General features: G+C 44.0%; 1 protein-coding gene across 1 annotated transcript in view; it reads left to right on the top strand.

Annotated features, from left to right (window-relative positions):
* LOC119973894 (flocculation protein FLO11) overlaps window positions 1-17,202 on the top strand; it is a 144,356-nt gene that overhangs the window by 123,896 nt on the left and 3,258 nt on the right. Inside the window, exons 5-6 of the mRNA XM_038812481.1 lie at window positions 2,227-2,354; window positions 16,490-16,549. Of these exons, the coding sequence (XP_038668409.1) occupies window positions 2,227-2,354; window positions 16,490-16,549 (188 nt within the window). The remainder of the gene's footprint in view (window positions 1-2,226; window positions 2,355-16,489; window positions 16,550-17,202) is intronic.

Below are 17,202 nucleotides of genomic sequence, written 5' to 3' on the forward strand. Positions count from 1 at the left end.
CTGTTAGTCTCACTCGGAATCCTCAGATGATTCAACAGGCAAGTAATTATTGTGAACATTTCAAAGAATCTTCATGATTGATCAGTGTACTCTGTCAGTTTTGTACTGTCTAAACTGAACTCAGATACACCTCGTGAGCTTTAATTTGCAAATAAACATGTTGAGGAAATTATAGGCAGTCAAGGCCACGATCTGTCTACTGAGGTGACTGAATGCTTCAGGCAAATCTACATTTCCCCCCATACATAGTTAATGAAATCGGGGTAACTCACAGTCCAGGCCATGTGCCTTTAACATGATGCTTCACAGAGTATTTTAAAACAAAATGTGATACTGAGCCACATAAGGAGATATTAGAGCAGTTTTAAGAAGTAGATATTCACTTGCGCTGATGTAGCCTTGATGGCTATGGGCCAAGTGTTGCAAACTATGGGCTGGATTCTCCGGCCCGCCAGCCCGTATTTTTCTCGGTGGTGTGCTGTTCACTGGAGCCGGGATTCTGTACTCTCGCCACTTGTCAGTGGGATTTCCCATTGAAGCCACCCCACTCTGCCAGGAAACACGTGGACAGGGGGGCACAGCCAGCGGGTAAGGAGAATCCCAACAGCAGGAAATCTCCGGCCGTGATTAATGCAGTCAGATCTGTGTTGACCAGTGTCGACACGATGAGCTGATTGGCCTCCTTCTGTGCTGTAACCATCTATGAATCTAGATCAAAGCCTTGGTGAAAGAGGTAGGTTTTAAGTAGCATCTTACAAGAAGAATGGGAATCTGAGAGGCGGAGATGTTTGGGGAGGGGATTTCAGATCTGATGGCCCTGGCAGCTGAAGGCATGACCACCAATGGTGAAGCGATTAGCATCAGAAATGCCCAAGACATCAGAATTAGAGGAGGTGAGGTATCTCGGCACAATTGTGGGGTAGGAGGAGATTACAAAGATAGGGAGGGACAAGGGCAGAGGGGCATTTGAAAACGAGGTTGGGAATTTTAAAGTCCTGACATTGCTTAATGGAGAGCAAAATGTAGGTCAGTGAGCACAGTTGTGATGGGCGAATGGGATTTGGGATCCGCCAGGACATAGACAACAGAGTTTTGAATGACCTCACGTTCACAGCGGATAGAATTTGGGTGCTGGAATAGTAAAGTCCAGACATAACAAAGGCAGAGATGAAGGGTTCAACAGTTGTTGGGGCAGGGAAGGAATGGGGTGATATAAAGGAGGTGGACATAGCCGACATTAGTGATGGCGAGAATACATGGTTGAATGCTCATTTCGGGGGGGAAATATGATGGTGGCACAGTGGTTAGCACCGTTGCCTCACAGCGCCAGGGACCCGGGTTCGATTACGACCTTGGGCAACTATCTGTGTGGAGATTGCGCATTCTCCCAGTGTCTGCATGGGCTTAATCCAAGTGCTCCGGTTTCCTCCCACAGATGTGCAGGTTAGGTGGATTAGTCATGCTAAATTGTCCCTTAGTTTCTAAAGGTTAGATAGGGTTACGGAGTGGGCCTAGGTAGGATGTTCTTTCAGCGGTTTGGTGCAGACTCGATGGGCCGAATGGCCTCCTTCTGCATTGTAGAGATTCTATGGCACCAAAATTGTGAACAGTCTGCTTCAGGTTCAGCCAGTTGCTCGGGAGAGAGTTAGTGATGATGGTTAGACCGGGGTAGAAGGTGAAGGCTTTAGGTTTCCCAATATTTGATTAGAGGAAAATTCTGTTCATCCAGTACTGGCTATGTGTGTAAAACATGAACACTGGACCACGTGGGAAAAACCCTCAAGGAATTAAGGTGAAACCATCGAAAGGAAAAGTAGTAATTTAGAACTCTGAATCATAACACGCACCTTCATTCAAAAATTGTAAACAAATGGGAGAATTAATTCAGACTCTACAAGATTGTCAACTTAAACATTGGGCATGATCTTGTGTCAACATCAGGAGAATATTAACGAGTCCATGTATTTCAGTGATTTGTGCATAAAGAATAAAATGACTTCAGGGTTATGTATCTTGTCAGTTCAACAAAAAGTACCTTGGTATAAGCAATATTAATGACAGACTGGTTGATCAATGTTTTCATATGGGAACTTTGGTCTGTTTGGATGGGAACTTTATGTAGCTAGCGCATATGAATTTCAAATCTAATCATAAAAACTATTCCTTCAATACATATAAGGGAACTCAGGTCACAGGACTGATTGTGTGGTCTTATCTTATTTAAAGTGTGGACAACGTATTAATCCTCTACATCCACCGGGGGTGAAGCGCCGGACAGTTGCTCTAGAAACCTTTGCAGCTCACCACCATAATCAACAAAGGGTGTTGGTAATGCGACAGAAGGAGTATAACAGGTAACGGACAACAAGCCACAGGTCAACGAGCAAACATGGTTGATTATACACTTGAATTTTTAGACGGCAAGGTTCCGCTTTGCAAGTTAAAGCACAGAATTGTAGAATCACAGAATGGTAACAGCACATTTGTTCTGTTATATCAGCTCTTTGTAAGAGCAAATCATCTAGTCTCCCTCATCTTTTCCCTGTAGTCCTGCAAATCGTTTCTCTTCAAATAATTATCTGATTCCCTTTTGAAAGTCATGATTGAATCTTCGCCGCCACTTTCACACTTTCAGGCTGTGCATTCCAGATCCTAATCACTTGCTCTGATTCTCAATCTTTCTACCAATGGGAACAGTTTTTCTCTATCCTTTCTGTCCAGCCCGCTCATGAAAACCACCATCAAATCTCCTCTCAATCTTTTCTTCATGAGGAACAGCCCCAGCTTCTCTAATCTATCCATACTGTGAAGTCTTTCATCCCTGGCACCATTCTTTTAAAAAAAAATAATTGCGAGTACTCCATTCTTCTTTTTCCAATTAAGGGGCAATTTAGCGTGGCCAATCCACCTACCCTGCACATCTTTCTGGGCTGTGGGGTGGAAACCCACGCAGACATTGGGAGAATGCGCAAACTCCACACGGACAGTGACCCGGGGCCGGGATCGAACCCAGGACCTCGGCGCCATGAGGCAGCAGTGCCACCTGGCACCATTCTTGTAAATATCCTTTTGCACTCCCTCTCATGCCTTAACCTCTATGGTAAGAAATAATGCCACAAGAGGTAATAATATGCCAGTGGATAGATAACTAGCTGAAACAGTAAGACTGAGTTCTGAGTTCAAACCTTTCTGAGTTGAAAGACGTTACAAATATGGTACCCGTGGTCTGTTCTGAGGATCGACTCATTGTGAGATGTATTAATAGCTTTGGGGAAGGATAGTGGGAGCAAAGTTTCCAAATTTGAAGATCATGCCAATATAGTAGGAAGTGTAAATAATGTTGTACAATGCAGGAAGATTTGTGAGGAACTGGAGCCTAAAAACAATTGTTGGCAATATTAATGGAATAATGTTGAACAATTCTCATTCAACCGGCTGCTATTATAATTGTGGCATCAATGCATTTATACTGAATATGTTCATTTATAATATATGCTGGCAAGGGACTGACATAGAAACATGCTAACGTTTGATCTGATTATGTTACCAGTTGTAATTCCTAGACAAACGTTACTGGCCAACTAAGGGGCAGATACAGTTCAATAGAGGTAAATGTAAAATGCTTAATATAAGATTAACAAAGTAGTAGATGGTGATAATCTCGTAGGCTACACCAGGAACTCACCTGACAGTGCCCTCCAGCTCTGACCCTGTTGGAGTTTGCAGTCAATGCCAGGGCACGCCCCTAGCACGAGCAAGCAGGCACAATGACCACTTCAACTGCATCTCTAGTGCCCGTCTATACCATGCACATGCAAATAATCTTTATTGTCACAAGTAGGCTTACATTAACACTGCAAGGATGTTGCTGTGAAAAGCCCCTTGTTGCCACATTCCAGCGCCTGTTTGGGTACACAGAGGGAGAATTCAGAATTCTCAGCTGGTATGGGAATTGAACCCACGCTGCTGGCCTTGTTCTGCATTACAAACCAGCTGTCTAGCCCACTGAGCTAAACCAGCACTCTGGTGTTCCTCTACTTATGTAGGGAGTTTTCCAGGTCACCTAATCTTGACCTTGGAAAGCTTTGGCCCCCTGATCAATGAGACCAATCTCATTGGTCGCAAAATATAACCTGAACAAATGTTGTCCTTTAGAGGTCCCAAATGCATGTCCTGAGGTGTCCTTGTGAAGTCCGATAACCCACCACTCACCTGACGTATCTATCATCACAGAAAATCCAGATCCGAAGTGTGGAACACAGGAGCAAGAACTTTCGGCTTAGGGAATCACGTTGGTATCTTGGTCCCTGTCATCCATCTTTTAAAGATGGACATGAGCTCCATTCCTTACAAGTCAATGGGGACATTTTCAGAAATGGTAGAGAATGGCATAACCTTGTGAATTCAAGGGTCAGTGTTTCGTGTTAAATGAAACGTTGGCGTAACATGGTATTATTGTGAATAAGACTACAAAGCAATCTACAACAAACTGTATTTGTATAGCGCCTTTAATGTAGAAAATGTCGCGAGGAATTCACCATAATGCTAGATTGCAGCAAATACTGGTCTATTGCCAATAGTTGCATATGTCAATGAATATATGATAAATACTGAATATATGATAAATACTGAAACTTGTTATAAACATTTGAGAAAACGTCAAGGGAAAGCAATGAAAAGGAATTGCCAGTCTGGCTGGCAAAATTCTGAAACTCATTTACGTGCTCACAGTTCAGGAAGGTACGTAATGCCATTAAATGAAACACCACAGCTCTGTTGCTAGGCTACAGTTTCTGTTTAAAAGAAAAGGCCCTGAATGTCAACTGCCAACATGATCTTTTATAAGCTGTGGAGCTTCTATTTAACAAAGAATTTTCGCGTACAGAGCCTGTGTGGTAAAATCAACTTAATGAAAAACAAACCTCTGCTTCTATCAAACATTGACGCTGATCCCACAAAACATTGGGCGATGCCTGCTCGGCATTGCCAGTGATTGTAACTGTGATTGTTACAGTGATTGTAATCAGAGTCATCAGGCGTTTTAGTCTTATGTTCAAAATAAAAACATAAGTTGTGGGACAGTTACATTCCACAGTATTGATCTTCTAATAGTAATGTGCAACACATGGGCAGTGGGTCTCTTGGGTTTTTTTGGGGAAAGGCCCTGTATTAATGACACAGCAAATGAGCAAGTCTAATGGAGAAGATATAGAGTAGCCTTTAGTCCTCTGACATGCAGAATTAAAAACAAACCGTGGGATTCATAAAGTCTCTTGGAAATATATTCATTTGGGCTATTCTCAATCATAATCAAATTTGGACGCACCGGATATTTCAGATTCTCAGTTCTTGCGATAAATCATCACGTTGCAAAAAACTATTTCTAACAAATAAATACTATAATCTGCGCCACAAAAAGCACATGCAGTTGTTTGAGCAATGTATACAGTCAATGCCTCTATTAAAATGTGTTTATCTTTGAAAAATAGTAAACCATTGCTAAACAATTTTGTTTTTGCTTCAGATTGGTGCCCAGATCAGTATCTCCTGTAATACAATGTTTGCCTCCACATGTCTGCCTCCTGGTATAAATCTACAAATATAATATGTTCCCATGTGTAATACACAACCGGTTCGAGTATATTTTCTGTTATGGCCACACCTCTTGCATCAGCCATGTCAGAATCAGAACATTCTGGGTTCAAAACGTCCTGTTTCAGAGACTTCAGCATAAAATCTAGGCCGGCATTTTGGCCAGAGTTTCCTGGCTTTAGGGATTCTCTTTACCACTGGCAGTGCACCCTCCCCGTAGGTTTCCCGGTGGCGTAGGGCGGCTTCAATGGGAAATCCCATTGACAAGCGGCGAGAGTGGAGAATCACGCTGCCAGCGAATGGGGCACTGAGAAACAAGCAGCTGGGGGACTGGAGAATATAGCCCTTTGAGTCTCAGTCAATATCTATTGCTCAACCAACATCACTAAACCAAATTACCTGGTTGTTATCATATTATTATTTGTGGGGCTTGCTAGTGAGCTGCCAAGTTTTTTGAAGCAACAGTGTATATACTTCAAAAGTATATACATTGCTTGTAAAGTGCATTGGACCATCATGAGGTTGTGAAAGGTGCTATGCAAATGCAAGTATTCCCTTTTGAGCCTGTAAATCCAGTGTAAACAAATACATTTATACAGCACTTTTTCACAACCTTGGGATTACCCAAAGCACTTTAGAGCCAGTGAGGTATTTTGGAAGTGTAGTCACTGTTGCAATGTAGGAATATAAAGGTAAGAGAGAGCAACTCTGCAGTAGTGAGTAAATGCTGGCCTGGATCTCCCCATTGAGTTTTGGAGAGGCACATACTTCTGTGTTGCCCTCTGTGTCCACTCCAGATTATAGAAGAATCATAGAATCCCCACAGTGCAGATAAGGTCCATTGAGTCTACCCTGACCCTCCAAAAGAGCACCCTCCCTAGGCCCACTTCCCCATTGTATCCCAGTAACTCCAAAACCCCACCGAACCTTTGGACACTAAGGGCCATTTAGAATGGCCAATCAACCTAACCTGCACATCTTTGGACTGTGGGAGGAAACGGGAGCACCCAGAGGAAACCCACGCAGACACGGGAAGAACGTGCAGACTCCGCACAGTCACCCAAGGCCGGAATTGAACCCGGGTCTCTGGCGCTGTGAAGCAGCAGTGCTGACCACTGTGCCACCCAGCCGCCCTTGTATCCAATGTATTTTTCTGGTATTTTTCATTATTGATGCACGGCGGGGGTCCCAGGGGGATTCTTGCTGTCAAGAGGGAGTGGGTCAGTGGGGAGGGGTGAATCCCAAGGCTGCCGTTGCGCGAGCTGAGGATCAGATAAGGGACCTGCTCTGATATTCCCCACTGCGATCCTGCCCAAGTTTAGATGCGCTCAGAAGGGAGGGGTACCCCATGATGCCTCAATGGGCTAAATTGTTATTGAAGCATAAATTTCTAATTTCTTACTGCACCAATGCAACATTTCCATTTCTCTGCCATTCTTATGGTGATTCGACATTTGCCAACATATTATCCAGTTTCATGGATTTACTGTCCACATTCAATAACTCCAAGTTACCCTGTAACTTTCTTATTCAGAGCTTTCTCATTTACACACCTTGTCAGCCTTTCCGGTAATGTGCACTTTTACTCACTTTGTCAATAGAAACAAAGTTGTGGTCTCTTTTTTCATAGATGTGATGTCCAGCTGTTTTGAGCATTCAGTCAAACTTCTGAGTAATAGTCATTGTATTTTAATTCTATGTGGGCACTGTTCAATAGGCATTGTTAAAATGCTTGATTGCACCCTGTTGAAAAATTATACCCAGTCAGGTGCCCTGGAAAACGAGTTTATAACAAGCAAGACACTAATGATGCAATGGCGGAGACGTTCAAGCAGATACTTCTTTTTAATAAATTTAGAGTATCCAATTATTTTTTTTCCAATTAAGAGGCAATTTAGCATGGCCAATCCACTTAACCTGCACATCTTTGGGTCGTGGGGGTGAAACCCACGTAGACACGGAGAGAATGTGCAAACTCCACACGGACAGTAACCCAGGGCCTATTCGAACCCGGGTCCTCAGCACCGTAGGAAGCAATGCTAACCACTGTGCCATGTGCCGCCTCTAGCAGATACTTAATACAGGCTGAGCATCCCTTCTCCGAAATTCCAAAAAATGAAACATTCTGAAATCCACACTTTTGTTTGAGCCTCGACATGACATCACGAGTCTCCAGGCAATGCATAGGTCCCAATGCGCATCACACCTGTGCAGTTCCCAACACTCCGTACATATGTAGTTCCCAACACACCATACATGCACAGTTCCCAACACACAGTACATGCGCAGTCCCGAACACGAGCCGCCCATATGCAGTTCCCAACATGCTGTACATGTACAGTTCCCAACACAAACCACACACGTGCAGTTCACAACATGCTGCGGATGCACGGTAGCATTGTGGATAGCACAATTGCTTCACAGCTCCAGGGTCCCAGGTTCAATTCCGGCTTGGGTCACTGTCTGTGCGGAGTCTGCACATCCTCCCCGTGTGTGCGTGGGTTTCCTCCGGGTGCTCCGGTTTCCTCCCACAGTCCAAAGATGTGCAGGTTAGGTGGATTGGCCATGATAAATTACCCTTTGTGTCCAAAATTGCCCTTAGTGGTGGGTGGGTTACGGGGATAGGGTGGAGGTGTTGACCTTGGGTAGGGTGCTCTTTCCAAGAGCCGGTGCAGACTCAATGGGCTGAATGGCCTCCTTCTGCACTGTAAATTCTATGGTGATAAATATTCCGAAATTCAAAAAACTCTGAAATCCAGTACACACTCGCATTTCAGATAACCTGTAACTCTCAGCAAAGGTGTATCCCAGTCAGAAATAAAAGTCTCTTTGAGAAGGATGCATCATCCATGGATGAAGAAAGAAGTTAAGGATGGTATCAAGTTGAAAGGAACACTGCACGGATGCGCAAAGATTAGTGGTAGGTCAGAAGGTTGGCTATTGTTTGCAGACCAGCAAAGAATAACCAAAAAAGAAAAATAAAGAGGGAGAAAGTTACGTATTAGAGAAAGCTGGTTAGTAATAAAAAACAGATAGTAAGAGTCTCTGTAAATATTTAAATAGGAAAAGAGTAAGTCACACTAATGTTGGTCCGTGAGACAGTGAGTCTGGGGAAGTGATAACGGAACAAGAAAATGGCAGAGGTACAAGTATTTTGTGTCTGTTTTCAACATAGAAGATTAAAAAAAACTTTGTAAAGGTACTTGAAAATCAAAATGTGAACCGGAGGGAGGAATTGAAAACAATCATTATCACTAGAGAAAGGGTACTGGGAAAACTATTAATCTAAAGGCTGAAAGGGCCCAAGAGCAGATGACCTCATCCTGGGGCCTTAAAGGAAGTGGCTACAGACTTTGTCGATGCATTAGTTGTAATCTTCCAAACTTCTTTAAATAGATAATATTAAGGCAGCACGGTAGCATGGTGGTTAGCATACATGCTTCACAGCTCCAGGGTCCCAGGTTCGATTCCCGGCTGGGTCACTGTCTGTGCGGAGTCTGCACGTCCTCCCCGTGTGTGCGTGGGTTTCCTCCGGGTGCTCCGGTTTCCTCCCACAGTCCAAAGATGTGCGGGTTAGGTGGATTGGCCATGATAAATTGCCCGTAGTGTCCTAAAAAGTAAGGTTAAGGGGGGGTTGTTGGGTTACGGGTAAAGGGTGGATACGTGGGTTTGAGTAGGGTGATCATTGCTCGGCACAACATCGAGGGCCGAACGGCCTGTTCTGTGCTGTACTGTTCTATATGTTCTAAGGTAGATAGGTCTCCTGGGCCGGAGGGATTTATCCCAGAATTCTGAGGGAAGCAAAGGAGGAAATTGTTGGGGCCTTGACTGACATCTTTGTAGCCTCATTTGCTACAGGTGAGATCCCAGAGGACTGGAGAATAGCTAATGCGGTACCGCTGTTTAAGAAAGGTAGCAGGGATAATCCTGGAAACTATAGGCCGGTGAACCTCACGTCAGTAGTAGATAAATTAGTGGAGAGAATTCTCAGGGACAGAATTTATACCCATTTGGAAACAAATGGACTCATAAGCGATAAACAGCATGGTTTTGTGAAGGGGAGGTCAAGCCTCACTAACTTGATCGATTATTTTAAGGAGGTGACAAAGATGATTGATGAGGGGACGGCGGTGGTTTTTGTTTGCATGGACTTCAGTAAAGCCTTTGACAAGGTGCCTCATGGCAGACAAAAGGTGAAGTCACATGGGATCAGAGGTGAGGTGGCAAGATAGATACAGAACTGGCTCGGTCACAGAAGGCAAAGGGTAGCAGTAGAAGGGTGTTTTTCTGAAAGGACGGTTGTGACTAGTGGTGTTCCACAGGGATCTGTGCTTGGGCCTCTGTTGTTCGTAGTATACATAAATGATTTGGAGGAAAATGTAGCTGGTCTGATTAGTAAGTTTGTGGATGACACCAAGGTTGGTGGAGTGGCAGATAGTGTTGAGGATTGTCAGAAGATACAGCAGGACATAGATAGGTTGGAGACTTGGGCAGAGAAATGGCAAATGGAGTTTAATCCGGACAAATGTGAGGTAATTAATTTTGGTTGGTCTAACAGAGAGGGGAAATATACCGTAAATGGCAAAACTCTAAGGAATATAGAAAGTCAGAGAGATCTGAGCATGCATGCCCACAGATCTTTGAATGTGACAACACAAGTGGACAAGGTAGTCAAGAAAGTATACGGAATGCTTGCCTTCATTGGATGGGACATCGAGTATAAAAACTGGCAAGTCATGCTATAGTTGTATCCAACCTTGGTAAGGCCGCACTTGGAATATTGCGCACAATTCTGGGCGCCACACACTACCAGAAGGATGTGGAGTCTTTGGAGAGGGTGCAGAGGAGGTTTACCAAGATGTTGCCTGGTCTGGAGAGTATTAGCTATGTGGAGAGGCTGAATAGACTGGACTGTTTTCATTAGAAAGACGTATGTTGAAAGGTGACCTGATAAACGTCTTCAAGATTATGAGGGCATGGATAGAGTGGATGGGCAGGCACTCATTCCCAGGGTGGAGGGGTCAGTCACAGGCGGCATAGGTTTAAGGTCCATGGGGCGAAGTTTAGAGGAGATGTACGAGGCAGATTTTTTACGCAGAGGGTGGTGAGTGCCTGGAACGTGTTGCCAGGGGAGGTTGTGGAAGCAGATACATTAATGGCGTTCAAAAGGCATCTTGACAAACACATGGATGGGATGGGTATAGCGGGATACGGCACAAGGAAGTGCTGAGGGTTTTGGCAAAGGCTGGTATAGTGACCGGTACAGGCTTGGAGGGGCAAAGGGACTGTTCCTGTGCTGTATTGTTCTTTGTAACCCCTTTATTAAATAAAGAAGGGAGACAGAAAGCAGGAAACTAGAAGCCAGTTAGCCTAACATCTGTTATAGGGAATTGCTGGTACCAATTGTTAAGGAGGATAGAGGTGGACACTTAGGAAGTCATAATGTGATTGGGTCGAGACAACGTGGCTTTGTGAAAGGGAAATTATGGTTAACTAATTAAATAGAGTTTTTTGAGGAAGTAACTAGCAAGGTGGATAAAGACGATCCAATAGATGCGATGAACTTGGTTTTCCAAAAGGCATTTGATAAGCTACCACATCAAAGATAAGAGAACATGATGAAGGTAGTAACATATTCACATGTAGAAAGGAAGGGTTAGTTAACAGGAAACAGAGAGTAGGCATAAATGGTGGGCAATCTGCAACTAGTGGAGCCCTACAGGGAGCAAACCTGGAGCCTCAAACATTTATAATCTACATCCATTTGGATGAAGGGACCGAATGTATGGTAGCTAAATTTGCCGATGACACTAAGATAGATAGGAAAGTAAGTTGGCAAGAGGAAACAGAGTCTGCAAAGCGATATAGACAGGTTACATGAGAGGGGTGTGGAGGGTGGGGAAATTGGCAGATGGAATGTGAGAACTTGCCCACTGTGGCAGGAAGAATGTAGAAGCTGTATGTATTTAGCTGGAGAGTGACTGCAGAATTTGGTAGTACAGAGGGATCTGGGTATCCTGGTACATGAATCACAAAATGTTAGTATGCCGGTACAGCAAGCGATTAGAAAGGGAAATGGAATGTTGGTGTTGATTGCAAAGGGAATGGAATGTAAAAGTAGGGAGCTGTACAGAGTGGTGGGACCACATTTGGGATAATAATAATCTTTATTGTCACAAGTAGGCTTGCATTAACACTGTAATGAGTCGCCACATTCCGGCACCTGTTCGGGTACAGAGGAAGAATTCAGAATGTCCAATTCACCTAACATGCACGTCTTTCGGGACTTGTGGGAGGAAACCGGAGCACCCAGAGGAAACCCACGTAGACACAGGGAGAACGTGCAGACTCCGCACGTGACCCAAGACAGGAATTGAACCTGGGACCCTGGAGCTGTGAAGCAACAGTGCTACCCACGGTGTTACCATGCTGCCCATACTGTGTACAGTTTTGTTTTCCTTCTTTGAAAAAATATATAATTGGGTTAGAAGCAGTTCAGAGAAGGTTCACTCGATTGAGTCCTGGAATGAGGGGTGTATCTTACGAAGAAAGGTTGAACCGGTTGGGCCTGTACCCATTGGAGTTTAGAGCAGTGAGAGTGACGTTATTGAAACATGCAGGATCCTCAGGGCCCTTGACAGAGTGGACGCCGGGTGGATGTTTCTGTTTATGAAGGGGAGCAGAACTAGAGGACTCAGTTTAAGGATAAGAAGTCTCCTTTTTCAGACTGAGGTGAAGAGAATATTTTTTATTTCAGGTGGTTGTTAGCGTGTGGAATTCTCTTCCCCACAGAACAGTGATGGCTGGGTCATCAAATTTATTCAAGGCCGATTTGGGCAGACTTGTGGTAGATGAGTGGGTCAAGGGTTTTGGGGTCAGACAGGAAAGTGGAGTTGGGACCACAACCAGGTCAGCCACGATCTTTATGAATGGTGGAGCAGGCTCAAAGGGCCAAATGACCTACGCCTGCTACTCAGGCAGCCAAATTGAGAAGGATACATAGAGATATAAGACTTGGACTTGTACTTAACTGGTTGGTGGCTATCTCTGACTGAAATAGAAAAAATAAAGGGAAAGTCATCATAGTCCAGATGACCATAGGCTGCTTTCCCCTTTGAGGGGGAGAGCTGACTGGTGGTGATTTAACCCGAGGATCACCACACCTCAGGCGAGGGGCAAGGTTGAGAAGGCGGGGCCTTCATGAATAACCTTGAAGTAGGAACAGACATGCTAAGGACAAAAAGCAGAGGATTATATCATGTGAGGATAATACTAAAGTACTACATGCAGCAGATCCTTTAAGTAAGCAGGGGTGCCCTCTTGTGTATTTGTCTCATCCTGCAGTTGCATCAATGCACAATACCCAGGTTTGCAGTTTTGCATGTTCAGTGTGCTAATGCTTGACGTTTAGAATCAGAAAGGCTGGTCACAGGTTCATGCTCAGCACTCCTCCACATAAGGAGTTCCAGATCTCAATCAGGCTTAAATGAGGGCAAAGGTTTCATCACAGGTGGCAAGCTTAAAGCACTTTTACATTTAAGAACACCAGGAAGCACCAGTGAGCCTTGGCGTTAAACTGCTGTCGTTCCTTTGCTGCTGATGCTTCCACAATGGTGTTTGGTGGTAAGTCCAGGATTTGAACCCAGCAATAATGAAGGAATGTCAATATATATATATGTGCAAGCCCAGATACTGCTTGGCTTTGAGGGGAACTTGCAGATGACGATGTTTCCAAGACACTGCTGCACGTGACCTTCCTGACAGAAGCGGTTGTAGGACTGGGAGATTCTAATGACAAAAGAAAGATTCATTGAGTGGATACAGCACAGAGGGGGGCATCCGGCTCTTCATGTTTATGCCAGCCCAGAGAGCGACCACCTCAGCTAGTCCCACTCCCCTGCCTTTTTGCCATAACCCTGCAAATATTTTCTCTTGCGGTAATTATCCAATTCCCTTTCGGAAGATTGAATCTTCCCCATCTCCGGCACGGGCCCTGAACATCATAACCACTCACTGACTAAAAATATTTTTCCTAATGCCTTCTCTGGTTCTTTTGTCAATCCCCTTAACTCTGTATCCTCTGGCTCTCGACCTTTCTGCCAATGGGAACAATCGTCCCATTCTGTCCACATCCCTCATGATTTTGAACGCCTCTATAAAATCACCTTCTAACATTCACATCTACAAGGAGGAAAACCCAGCTTCTATCCGCATGACTGAAGTCCTACATCCCTGAAGCCATGCTAGTGAATCTTTCCTGCACCCACCCCTGTGCAGTCACATCCTGGGGGCTGGTTTAGCACAGGGCTAAATCGCTAGCTTTGAAAGCAGACCCAGGCAGGCCAGCAGCACGGTTCAATTCCCGTACCAGTCTCCCCGAACAGGCGCCGGAATGTGGCGACTAGGGGCTTTTCACAGTAACTTCACTGAAGCCTACTCGTGCCAATAAGCAATTTTCATTTTCGTTTTCCTTCCTAAAGTGTGGCACTCACAGTATTACAGTTAAGGCCAAACCAATGTTTTACAATATGTTTGCAACAATAAAGAACAACGTTTACATTTAACTACAACAATGGTTACCTAGACAGTATACTTAAATTATTCCCCTATCCAAATCTGTCTATTTTCATAAACTCCGAGAATGCACCTTCCCTAAAACAATTTCCTATAAGTTTTAACACTATGAGCCAAATCCAGCAAATAATTACCACACAGAACCTGTAGCTTTCTTTTGGGAACCTTTTAGTTTAGAGTAGAACACCATCACACACCACCCTAACTTGGAAATATATCGCCGTTTTTTTCACTGTCGCCGGGTCAAAATCCTGGAACTCCCTTCCTAACAACACTGGGTGTACCTACACAACATGGTCTGCAACAATTCAAGTAGACAGTTCAGCACCTTTTCTCGGATAACTAGGTAAGGGCAATGAATGCTGTTCTAGCCCGTGCCGCCCACATCCTACGGATTAAGTTTTTAAAATACTACTGGATTGAGCCTGGTGGAAGATTGAGAGGCATTAGGGATGAGAGAATGAACCACAGGGTATCCAGCTCTACCATGCATCTGCAGGTTATTTGTGAGTAGGTGTTGTTTGACAGCACTAATGATAGCTCTTTCTGCCACTTTTCTAATGATTGATCGGCTGATAGAGTGCCAATTAGCCAGGTTAAAACCATTCTGAATTATGTAGTTAAGACATACTTGAGAAATTTTCAATATTGCCAAATTGGATTCCTCTATCAAAAGTGCCCTGGAGTAGGTTGGCTAGTTATGGCTTGTAAGTTTCCGGCATGGTGACTAGGATGTTGTCAGCATCCATGAGTCTTTGCTTTGTTCAATATATTTTGCTGATTTATAATATCACACGGAGTGAACTGATTTGACTGGATGTGGGCATCTCTAATAGCAAGGATCTCAGGGGAAGGCTACCCATGATGGCCCACTTGATGCTTATTACTTAAGTCACTTCCAAACATTTTAGCTTTGTTTCTTGCACTCATGCTTAGCCGGTCCATGGTTGAGAGTACAAAGAACAAAGAAAAGTACAGCACAGGAACAGGCCCTTCGGCCCTTCAAGCCTGCACCAACCATGCTGCATGTCTAACCTAAACAACTTCTATTCCCATCCTATTCATGTATTTGCAAAGTTGCCCCTTACACATCACTATTGTCCCTGTTTTCATCACCTCCTCTGGCAGCGAGTTCCAGGCACCCACTACCCTCTGTGTAAAAAGTTCCCTTGCATATCTTCTCAAAATTTTGCTCCTAGCGCAGCAGGCCTATGTCTCCTAGTAATTGACTCTTCCACCCCAGGAAAAAGCTTCTGACTATCAACTCTGTTCATGCCCCTGATTGTTTGGTAGATTTCTATCAGGTCGCCCCTCAACCTCCGTCGTTCCAGTGAGAATAAACCGAGTTTATCCAACCTCTCCTTATAACCAATTCCTTCCATACTAGGCAATATCCTGGTAAACCTCTACAAAGCCTCCACATCCTTCTAGCATGTGGCAACCAGAATTGAACACTATATTCAACCAGAATTGAACACTATATTTGAAGTGTGGGCTAACTAAGGTTCTATACAGCTGCAGCATGACTTGCCAAATTTTACATTCAATATATTTATATTTGTAGTCAGGAATATGACTTCTTGACTACCTTCTCCACCTGCATTGCCACTTTTAGTGACCTGTGGACTTGTACACCGAGATCCCTCTGCCTGTCAATACTCTTAAAGGTCTGCTATTTACTGTATATTTCCCACCTGTATTAGACCTTCCAAGATGCATTCCCTCACATTTGTCCAGATTAAACTCCATCTGCCATCTCTCCGCCCGAGTCTCCACCCGATCTATATCCTGCTGTATCCTCTGACAATAATTAATAATGATTAAACATACGCTTGACACATGGGCATAGATAAAATTTTAAAAATATTATCTGGAGAACTCAAGTACAATATTTGTGTAACCAGTTGAGCAGATGTTAGTGAAATTCTGAAGTAATTGCTCTTTCATCCACTTTTCACACCCTTCTCCCAATCCTGCTATGTGACAATTCAGGATTGCTTTTCCAACTACCTACTCCCATTAGTTGCTTGATTTCAACCATCATTCTTGACTAGGGCACCAGAAGTTTGGTGCAATTTTATTGAATGTGGAACTATTAAGCTCAGTTTATAAAAAATGTTTTTTGCTCTTTAACATGTAGGCAGCCTTAGTTACAGCTTCACTGCATTGGTATCCCATTTTATGCTTAACGCTTAAATCATATGTTTAATACCTCTTGAATGCTCCTCTACACTCCCATTGAACAAGGGTTCTGTGCGTCTGAAATTTTGCACTTATTATAGAGTTACCATGGAAACTGATCAATATTATTGTTACTTTACAGGTATCATCAGGGCTGGCAGAGACCATTTTATGGATCGGTGGCTGAGAAGGAAGAGTACAGGTAAGAGAACATGAGACCCTATCTGCCAGTTAATCTGTAAGATTTCTGTGTTTAAGTTTTCATTCGCGTTTGTTTATGGTGGGCTCAAAGTGCAAGGTTTTGCTCAATCCTTCATCAGCCCTATAATCGCATCTTCTCTGGTAATCCAATTAAGAAACAAGAGCTTGGCTCAGTGGTAGCATCTTTGAGTCAGGTAGTGTGAGTTCACATCTCAGTCCAAAGACTAAAATGGACAATGAATCTTCAGCCTGAATCTTCATCACATTTGCAAGTATTGATATCTTATAATAATAATCTTTATTAGTGTCACAAGTAGGCTTACATTAACACTGCAATGAAGTTACTGTGAAAATCCCCTAGTTGCCACACTCCGGCACCTGTTCGGGTTCACAGAGGGAGAATTCAGAATGTCCAAATCACCTAACAAGCACGTCTTTCGAGACTTGTGGGAGGAAACCGGAGCGCCCGGAGGAAACCCACGCAGACACGGGGAGAACGTGCAGGCTCCGCATAGACTGTGACCCAAGCCGGGAATCGAACCGGGGTCCCTGGCTCTGTGAAGCAACAATGCTAACCACTGTGCTACCGTGCCGCTTTATCTGCCTGTTCAGGAGGACACAAACAATCACTATCTGAAAATGAACTGTGGAATT

Source organism: Scyliorhinus canicula, chromosome 11 (genome assembly GCF_902713615.1).
Source record: "Scyliorhinus canicula chromosome 11, sScyCan1.1, whole genome shotgun sequence".
NCBI classification, from domain to species: domain Eukaryota; kingdom Metazoa; phylum Chordata; class Chondrichthyes; order Carcharhiniformes; family Scyliorhinidae; genus Scyliorhinus; species Scyliorhinus canicula.